The sequence below is a fragment of the Halyomorpha halys genome, unplaced genomic scaffold, assembly GCF_000696795.3.
Source record: "Halyomorpha halys isolate HHAL.00 unplaced genomic scaffold, Hhal_1.1 Scaffold262.1, whole genome shotgun sequence".
Lineage (NCBI taxonomy): Eukaryota > Metazoa > Arthropoda > Insecta > Hemiptera > Pentatomidae > Halyomorpha > Halyomorpha halys.
The window spans coordinates 1102004-1112809 of NW_027109480.1; the positions used below are offsets into that span (position 1 = coordinate 1102004).

The window sequence follows — 10806 nt, forward strand, 5'->3', positions numbered from 1 at the left end:
AGCCCTGAAGAAGGCTAGAAACTCTAGCCGAAACGTTGGCACATTAAAATAAGTTAATCGTACTTATTTGTGTTTTTCATTGACCCCACCCCCAACCATCTTCTCCTCATTCAAAAATTATATTAATAATTTTATTGGAACTTGTAAGATATTGCAGGTTAAGCGACGGTATGTGCATAATTCTATAGGTATATTTTGTATTCTTTGTATACTGAGCACTTCTTAATGGACATCTCTGTAAAACGAACAAATGATTTTTCCCATAGTTGTTCGTTATATGGAAGTTTCTCTGTACTAGATTATCATGAGGTGAAAGTATTTCATACAAATACTATGTGATTTAGCTGATTTTGGAAGCAATCCTTTTACCACTCCTAGTTCTGAATTTTTGGCTAGCTTTGAATTTGATCTTCTAACATTCCAAGAGGATCGGAGAATGGAGTTTGAAAAAGAAGAAGGAATGAGGAACTGATAAATCTGTTTGGGGGACCCAGCATCATGGCTTTAGTTAAAAGAGCAAGAATAAGACGGTTAGGACATGTTGAGATGATGCCCGATGAAAGGATACCCAAAAAGATGGTATATGGCAAACCAGATGGAAAATGGAAAAGAGGATGTCCCCGGATCAGATGGCTGGACAATGTGGAGGAGGATTTTGAAGCCCTTGAAGGTTGGCAGATGGAAGGAGAAAGCAAGAGATTGTGTATATTGGTTGGCTGTGGTGGAGGAGGCCCAGGTTCTTGCAGGACCGTGGTGCCATAATAATAATAATTTGAATTTGATGCCTTACATATGATGAAACATAATTTTAAATGTTCTTTCTGTCTGTTAAGAGAGTAAATGGTTTAATGGTTCCATAATTTTTTTTATGGACATAATTTTTTTTATTTTTTTTATTTAGGTTACTATACTAGTTTATTTCCCAAAACTTATACATTCCTATGTATAGATTAAAAATATGATTGTCAATTTTAGGGGCGTGAAGGGATGACAGCTTATTACCTAACTAAAGGTTGGGCTGGACTTGTGGTAATGGTTGAAAATAGGCATGAAAACAAATGGATTCATGTAAAATGTGATTGTCAAGAAAGTTATAATGTAGTTTCAACTCGTGGAGAATTGCGAACAGTGGATTCAGTACCTCCTCTTCATAGGTAAAATTGAATAATTTTGCTTTATTTATAATGCTCCTTTTAATTTTTTTTACTTAATTATATTTTCATAAACAAGAAAAATTTTTTTTACTAATATCAAGAATGCTTTGTGTGTGTGTGTGTGTGTGTGTGTGTGTGTGTGTGTGCGTGCGTGCGTGGGTGCTCAGAGTTTAAACAGTACCCTATGAAGATGACGAGATTGTTGGAAGGTGAGGAAACATTACTAGTGGGTGAAAATAACAAGTAGAAAATATTTAAAAGAGGAAAGCCTATAAGAGGGTGAGGACTAATGATTTTTAGAAATATGTTACAAGGATGATGAAGTTAAAAATACATTATAAGTTATTTGGATGCGGAATAATAAGAAATAGAAAATATTTAAAAACTTATTAAAAAGAGAAAAACAATGACTAAGATACCAGAAGGTGAGAATACGTTATAAGTTATTAGGATGGATAATAATAAGAAATAAAAAAATTTAAGAAAGCTAGAAATTCTGGCCGAAACGTTGGCACTATTACATAAGTTGTTTCAACTTATTCATGTTATATTTTGACCATACCCCCCAACCATCTTATCCTCAATTATAATTGTTTGTGTTCCCCTATATAAAGTTACTCTATTTGTTTACTACCTGATGAGATACTCACATGTCTCTTTTTTACTTGTCATCAAGGTACAATGAAACCTATCCCCCCACTATCAGACCCAATTTAAAAAAAAAAAATCCTTACTTAATGTCTCTCTATGTTTTTTCACCTTTTTCAACAGCCACCTTTCCTATACTAGTCTTTTTCACTTCCACCTCTCCATCATCACTTATTTAACCCACTATATATTAATACATTTTATTATTTTTTGGCTGTCATATTTTTTCATTTCACACTTTTTATGTGTTTTACTGCTCAACTGTAATTTTATTTTTATTTCATTTCTTATTAACTATTTTATCTCAATGATCTTTTTTGATCTATAGATTTTCCCTCTATCTAATTTCTTTTGTCTACCTGCACTTCAGTGACATTTCCTGCAATTTAAACAGTTTAGCCAGAATATCTGCCTATGACTTTAAGTTCTTTCTCTCTTATCTTATATTTCTTACTTTCTTCATTACTTATTATCCATATTTCTTCTTCTCCCTTGTTCTTTTTTTTTTTAAATATTGTTTTTGCTATCTCTATTATAGGCAGACTGCCACTCTTCTCCCTCATATTATAATTTAGCAGTTTGTGGTCGCCCCTCTACCGACATCCCCTTCAGATGTCTCACAGCTTCCTCTCTCCCATTCTTCACCTCCATCCACCTCTGTTCCCTTGTTTCCATCCTCCACTTTCTACTCTGTCCCCTTGACTACCTTGGCTCCATGGCTCCTCAGACTCTTCTTCGGTCTCCAACGTTCCTGATGCTTCCATAGATTCACCAGATGATCTACTCAACCTCCGGTTGCTTCTCCATATCTGTTGGCATCGATATCCATTGGTTCGCCCTGGCCCACATCACTTCTTCAGTTGATGTATGGGGACTGTTTGGCTATATGCAAAACACCTTGTGCGTGGACAGTGGGCCACTAAGTGTCCTACTTTCCCCCAACCATGGCATTATCTGTCCTCACAGTGCCCGCTGCACACTGCCTGCTTCTTGGGTTTATCTGCCTTCTTTCGGTGGTTGAAACTCTTTCCTTTCCACTATAACGGTATTCATTTCTTCTCCATAGAACTGGATTAATCCTCGGTTGATTATAAATTCCTGTCTGGTGCTGGCGTCAATTAGTCCCTGGCAGACTCTACGAAGGAGTGTTCTCTTGGCATTCCCTCCTTCCCCTGCTCTTTTGCCAACTGAATCTTTAATACATTGGATAGGAATTGCATCCGACCCTGTACCTGGATTGTCTCCATCATCTTGGTGAGTTTATCGGCATTTGTAGAGTGCCAGGAGTTCTGCGGCATACTGCCCATTTGACTGTCTTGGTTTCTTGGTCTCCCTAGTCATCATAAATATGTCACCGTCCTCCTCCAAAAACCTTCTTTAATCTCGCCTTGATCATGCTCCAGGGTGTTTCCTCATCTGCTTGAGGATACTCCTCTTTACTCTGCAGATGACCGCTGCTTTTAATGCCTCCACATCTTCGCCATTGAGTAGATTTTCCATAACTATGAACGCCTTGGAAGAAGACAACGGGGAACCGTCCAGAATAAGACAGTTTCTACGAAAATGGTCGCCGAGAGAGGAAGATGAACAAAATGTAGCGGAGGAAGACGATAGGGAGGAATCTTTGTCTAACGAGAGCTCAGAGGAAGACCAATAGATATGGAGGAACTTTAAGACATAATCAATGACAACAGGCAGCAGATTATATGAAAGACAAAAACCTCTGGATTAGTCAAAGTTGAGGATAGCAAGTATGGAAGGAACAATATCACAAAGATTTGGTCGCAGTCAGGTGTGAAGAATGTCCAGATCTGTAGAACATTGAATAATGCTTCGAAGCCTGGAGAAAAGTGTCACCTGTACGTTATGAATGAAATCATTTGGGATACGATCAAGCGGCTATGGCATGATGAACACATAGGAATGGACAGGACATTCACCTGATGCAAGCTGATGGTGGAAACCCTTTGGGAGGACGAACACCAGAGAGAGGTGACTGTAGCATATCATCAGGGCAAAACAAATCACTGCAGAATCTCGAAGACACTGCATGCGTTAAAGAGAAGGTACTTTTTTTGGTGGGGGATGAAGAAGACAATCACAGAAGTTGTAGGAAACTGGGAAGTTTCTCTACGTTCAAAGTATGACAGACACCCACCAAAAGGGAGACAATAGGAGACACCTATCGCAGATGCATCACTCAACGATCTACAGTGATTAATGATCTACACTTTTACATAAAGAGGATTTAAATGGACCACCATAATTGATCTCTTCTGTTAGGCGGCAATGGTGCACCAGGTGCAGGACAAGTCTTCGGAAGCAGTGCTGGCAGCTCTCTGATTGTTGTTCCAATTCTATGGAGTTCCAGAGCATATCTCATCAGATTCTGGCAGAGAATATGACAATGCCATGATTCAAACAGAAATGAAGGACCTGGATGAAACATGGCATCTCAACACAGGCATCTGGACACCAGGGCACCCCAAGAGCAGAGGAAGTATAGAGCGGTTTCATGGAACATTGAGCGACCATCTTCGCTTATATTAGATGACAAGGGATTGGAACCGAATGTAGCAATGCCTAAGGCTATAGCTGCATATAATCATTCTGTACACACCGTTGCGGGGTTTTCAACATTTGAGATTCTCTTTGGGCTTTGAGGACACCGGCGGGACTATAAGGGCATGGCAATGGACAGTGAGGAGATACACAACAACCATGTTGCTTGAAGAAAATTATGGGAGAAGGCACGAGGAAGAATGGAAAAGGAAAAAACCAGGAGGGTGGTGCAGGAGAATTTAAAGGTCACAGATATGACTGGAGCGATCAAAATTGGGGCAATCGTATACAGAAAGTTGGGGTCTAACAGTGGTAAGGAGATACAGCAATATAAGGGTCCATTCAGGGTGATTTATTAGGGAACACAATGTTGTTACTGTAGAAAATATCAAAGAACCTGATACTGAACTGTCCATATTGAAGAGTTAAAACTTCCGGCAATGACAATATAAAAACTGCAGTGCTCTCATATTGCCAGCCACTACTGGATTGTATTACTGCAAAATTAGTTATTAATGTTATTCTATTTATTGTTTTTTTGTTTTAAGATTTATTTTGACTTTTGTAAGTATTGTGATTTGCTCATTTTAGCTGATTTATGTATTTTATGAAGAGTTCTTTAATTTTATTCTTAGTTTTAAATATGTATATAGCATTTATTTCAGGGAGCTTGTGAGTTTTTACAATGACATGTATATAGGGATTTATTTTTATTGTAAATAGTTTTTCTTTATTGTTTTTGCTTTCTATGTTATTATATTGTATAGTATTAGTTTACGAGGATTGTTCGTAAACTGGTGGGGGGGAGTTACAGTCTGAGATCTACCACTGACAGTAGACAAAGGGTTGTCAGCATCTCCTGCTTCCAGATGTCATCTCCTCTGCACCTAAACAAGTGTCCAGTTTCCTTTGTTCATTGTTCGATAGTAGATGCTAACATCGATTGTAGCACACCACTCTAATTCACTTACAATGATTCATGATGTAAATACTTCATTGATAATTGTTATCGTTTTCTATTTCTTCTTGGATTAGTTTGTACTATAATCATGATTAAGAAACAACAAAAGTTAAAAACATTTTAACACTGAGCATAGCAGTAATTCTTAAGACTTCGGAATGATATATCCGCCATCTTGAATATTTTGAACAATGCATCTTTACACCATATTTGATTGATCAAAATTGGTTAGCTTGCTATTTGGTTCAGTAAAACAAATAAACAATACTGAAACATTAATACATAAAATAAAACATACTAAAAACCATCTGTATATAAAAAATAACTTTTCATAAAAAAAGAGGATATTATAATATATATAATACTATATACCGGCCTTTGTCAGCTGACATCTCACTCAGGCTGTAACTCCTCCCCATTAGTCTACGAACTGTCCTCGTAAATTTATTTTGCACAATACAATAATATATATATATATATATATATATTGTAACAATAATGTGTATATATAAATGAGGAAAAACTATTTACAATAACCAATAGATAATTAACAATAGATGAACAGTCCTTGGAAACTTGTCTTGTACAATGGAATGGCATAAAAAAATCAATAAAGCAACTACTCTTAATAAATACAAGAGTGAAACTAAAAAAAATATGCAATCTCTATACACGATTATTATGTATAAAAATAATTCTTTTTTTCTCACAATTAGTACTTATAAGGAATTTCCTCAATTTATCCAAGTAATAGCAAAAAAATTACATTCTGTACAATCTCTATGAAGTCCTCGTAGGGATTTTTAGTTGTTTGATATGTATTGTCTTCTTTTTGGGGTCCACGCAAGCTCTCAATTGTGAGGGTATTATCTTTCCTTATTACAACCACCCTGAAGGGACCCTCATATCCCTGCAGTTCCTTTCCCCTATTGGTAGACAATCTCCTGTAGACTATGGTCCTGATTTTTATATTGTCCACAAGGTCACACATGCTCAAATTTTGTTTCTTCACTCATTTACTTTTTTCCTTCTTGATGCGAGCTTTGACTAAAGTCAATGATAGAATTGATTCCACAATATCCTCAGGGCTAACTGTTGTTAATAACTTGTCCAGTCTCTATGACCTTTCTGATGTCTGTGCTTATCTAAAAGAATTCCAAAGGGCGCAAACCCCATGACCGTATAATTGGAGTGATTGTATGCTGCAATACCTCCTTCCATCGCATCGTCTGGTTCTAATCCCTTTTCCAGTTGCTACACATGGAGATGGTCACCAAGAGTGCTATGGAGGCTCCTGATCCCTCCACTGCTCTTAGGATGCACTGAAATGTTGAGATGCCATACTACTTCTAATGACTTGACTTCCTCCCTGATATGCACATTATCAAATTCTCTACCCCCCTCCGACGATATTCTGTCAGGGACCCTATAAAATTGAAACCAAGGGCGAAGAGCCCGCAACACCGCCGCCGCTGACTTGTTTTTCACCAAGTACACCCTAGCTATTTTGTTAAATAGATCTACAACTGTAATCCACTTGATCCTTTCCAAGTACTTGCAAGGCACTAAGTGGTAAGCTTGCGGTTGGTGTTTCCTCCTGTCTCGCCTTGGGAGAATGCCTGTCATATTTTGTGTGGAGGCATGCTTCACAGCTCCCAATAGTCTCTTGGATGGTGTGTTTCATGCCATACCAAAAGTATCAATGCCTTAATCTGTGCATGGTTTCATTCGATCCTCAATGGTTTGTTTCTCCTTGGTGGTATGCCAGTGTCACCTCTTTCTGTCGTTCCGTATCTTGAACCATTTCCACCATCAACATACAGTGAATGAATGACCAATCCACCCCGATCTGTTCTGTTTGTTGTTCACCATTTCTTCAATCACTTCCATCTCCGCTGGTCTTTCCTCTGTTGAACCTTCATCATCTGATGTTTCATCCTTGTTTCTGTGTATGACTGCTCCTCTTCCTCTGGAGTCCATTCTCGCGGAAACTGTCTCACACCACTAGATGGGCCTCTGTGGTCGTCCTCAACTGCATTAACAGTTATTGCTCAAGACAGCCGGTCTGCTACCACATTTTCTTTTCCTGGCTTGTAGGCAATGTCCATATTATATTGTCCCAAGAGTTCCTTCCAGCGAGTGATCCGGGCTGATGATTCTTTTAGTTTTCCAACCCACTGAAGTGGTCTGTGGTCAGTGTGGACCCAAAATCTTATTCCAAGAAGGTAGGATCTTAAGTACCATGTCTGCCGTCACAACCAGCTTGTACTGACCCTTTTTTCAGTAAATTGTTCAAGGGTAAGATCTATTCAGCCATTTCGGGCACAAGCCATCTGTAATAATTTAACGCCCCCTACAACCTCCTGATCCCTTTTACATCCATCTTCTGCAGGGCTTCCACTTTCTGGGCATCTGGTCGTACTCTCTCCTTTGAGATTCTGTTTCCAATGAAAGTTATTTGTGTTTGACCCATTACCAACTTCTGTGAAAGCTTCAAGTCAACTCCCTCATCCACTGGAATAGGCTCCTCAAATGTTGCACGTGTTCCACCTTGGATTTACTGAATACCAGCAGGTGATCCATGTAAACTTGCAGATGGATTCATCCAATCTCCTCAGAAACTCGTCCATGAGCTTTTGGAATGTGTACCAGAGCATTTTTGAGGCCAAAAGGCATCCTTGTAAATTCATAGTGGCCTCTCTTGAATGTAAATGCCATCTTGTGCTGATTTTTTTGTGCATCTTAATCTAAATTTTAAATTTTAGCTCCGCTCAATCTGTCCAAAATATCCTCAGTCCGGGGTGTGGCATACTTTTCATCTACCCGTTTATGTTTACTTTGTGATAGTCGACCACTACTCTATATTCCTCTCTGTTTTCTTCTGGTGCAATCTTTTTTCAGACCGCCCATAACGGACTATTGTAGGGAGATATGCTATCTACTATAATTCCTTGGCTACACAGATTATATATCTCCTCTCTAATATGTTGGTGGAGCACTTGCAGGTACCACCTCTCCTTTATATAGGTAACCTTATTTTCTTTCAGCAGAATCTCATGTACTGTTTTCCCTGTTTCTCCCAGTACATCTCCTCCTCTAAAAAAAATGTCATCATATTCCTTCATGATTTGGTCTTTCCAACACACCTGATTAATGGCTCCTACCCTTGCTCCACCGTCTCATACTAGTTGTTGGCAGATATTTTTTTCTTTCATATCTTAATGTCCCACTTACCTTTGTGACTCTGAACCCTTGCACCTACTTTCTCTAGCAGGTCACACCCAATAATCATTTGGTAGTCTCAGGACCTCTTTCCTACTACGTGTACCTTATTAAATGATTTCCTTTAGCCCCCATTTACTTTAATTCCGTTTCCACTTTCCCCTCTTCTCTACAGGGCCCCCGTGGGTGATTAACTGACATTGAAACGCCTTAGAACTGCCTCGCATTCTCTCCAAAGCCTCTCTGCATACAGTGGTATTGGAACTCTTTGTGCCACCAAGCATCTCACATCTCCTCTAGCCCGGATGATAGGCAGGCCGCCGTGCTCTCCTCTTACGTTGTGGCTCACCAACGTACGGCTGCCCCTCCGGTATATGCACTTCAGATCTCCTTCGTCCTGGGAGCCCCCTCAGACTGTCTCCTCACGTTTCTCTTGTTCTGCTGTCTGTTATTAATTCCACAATCATTCTCTTCTGCCTCAACCTCTGAGGCCTCAGACATGTCGGTGTTATCACTTGCAGATCGTTCTGACCTTGGAGAAATTCTTCTCCTCACACGGTGGGGTTTCACCTCCATTGGTTTTACCTGGTTTTATTGGTGTCATTGAAACTTATAAGGACATTGTCTAGCATGTTTAACATGTCCCTCGATTCCACATTTGAAACAATGGGTATGCAAGCACTGGGCCATCAAGTGCCCTATCTTTTTGCATCCATGGCATTTTCTGTCCATATGGTGCCCACTGCTTCTTGGTTTTATTTGGCCCATTCTTCTTTCTAGGTTTCTTAACCTTTCTTTCCTACTTTCCTGGTGTTCTCTTCTTCTCCATGGGATTGAATTATTTCTCGAGTGATTGTAAGTTACTTTTGTCCAGCCAGTTCCTTCAACTTCTATATTCCTCTTTTCTTGCACTCAAATCGATCAAGTCTTGAGCACAGAGACGAAAGATCGCCCCCTCGGTAAGTCTTACAATCTCTTTGGCCAGTTGTATCTTGAGGATTGTAACAAGGAACCCCATTCTCCCCTTGGCCTCCTCAACATCCACTGTCTCTCTAATTTTCTCAGTAATTTTGTTGTACCAGGCAAGGAGAATCCCAGCAAAGAGAACCCTGGCAAACTGCCCGCTAGGTTGTCGAGGTTCTCTCACCTCTCTTAACATTTGAAGGATGTCTTCCTCCGTCATTCTTCTCCCGCCTTCGAAAGCTTTCCTCAGCCTATCCTTATCTATGGGCAATTGTATTTCTTTATCAGCTTGATTTGCTTTAAAATACTTCTTATTATCCTCCATCGCAAGGCTGCCTTCAATGAGTCCGTATCTCCTTTGCTTAGTAGTTTTTTCGCTATCTTTGTTTCTATTCTTGATATAACTTGGTCGCCTCCTTTGAAAAAATGGTTCAACTCACCAAATTCTCCAGTAAACCTTTCTAAATCTGAAAAGGTATTTCACTCAGCATTTATGTGCTCTGCAGTCAATGTTATCTTTAAATACTTATTTCAAATGGCGATGTTCAGCAAATAGGAAAGAGGGAAAAAACATTTTTTTTGCTTTTAAAACTATCTTTTTTTTTTTAACTTTCAACTTATGGACTCGTTCCCAGGTTACAGCACCAGTTACGTGTTTGCATAAAAAACCGATAAAAAACCCAGTAAACATTATCGGAAAAACACTTTCTGATTGTGTAAACAAGACTAACGTTATTTGGGCCAGTGCCTTTATATATACATGTTTGGTCAGCTGATCTAGTTGATCACCTAATGGCTCAACTCACATCTCACTCAGGCCATAACCTATATATAAACCCACACACACATGGATACAGATATATACGTATACTTATTTTATTAGCTAAAAAGAAGATTATATAGGGTCTTCAGAATGGGTATTTGCTATTTACAAGTTAAATATTATTAAAACCAAAGATCCTCTAGTAAAATAATTTATTTATCAACAGTTTGCGCAGTATTGAAAATCATTTACCAAAAGTAATGTTTAAATAAGTAAATAAAGGATTGATATTTGTTGGGGGGAGGGGTTTTTCACGATTGAAAAACAATTATCTTCCCCAGAGTAAATGTTCGCTTGTTCAGGTGATATATAAAAAAATGGAGGACCTGAAAATAATCTCATAAAAAAAATGAAATGATAAAAAAAAAAAAATGTCTTCCAAATGATATACAATTTAATAAAATTAAAAATATAAACAAATGGAAAAAAAAAATGAATTGTTCTGTTGTTAAAAAAAATAAATAAAAGAATGA

At 38.5% G+C, this 10806-nt stretch overlaps 1 protein-coding gene across 1 annotated transcript in view; it reads left to right on the forward strand.

Annotated features, from left to right (window-relative positions):
• Positions 1 to 10806, forward strand: part of LOC106680455 (calpain-D) — a 63137-nt gene that overhangs the window by 44389 nt on the left and 7942 nt on the right. The window contains exon 11 of the mRNA XM_014420176.3: positions 976 to 1154. Within this exon, the coding sequence (XP_014275662.1) occupies positions 976 to 1154 (179 nt within the window). The remainder of the gene's footprint in view (positions 1 to 975; positions 1155 to 10806) is intronic.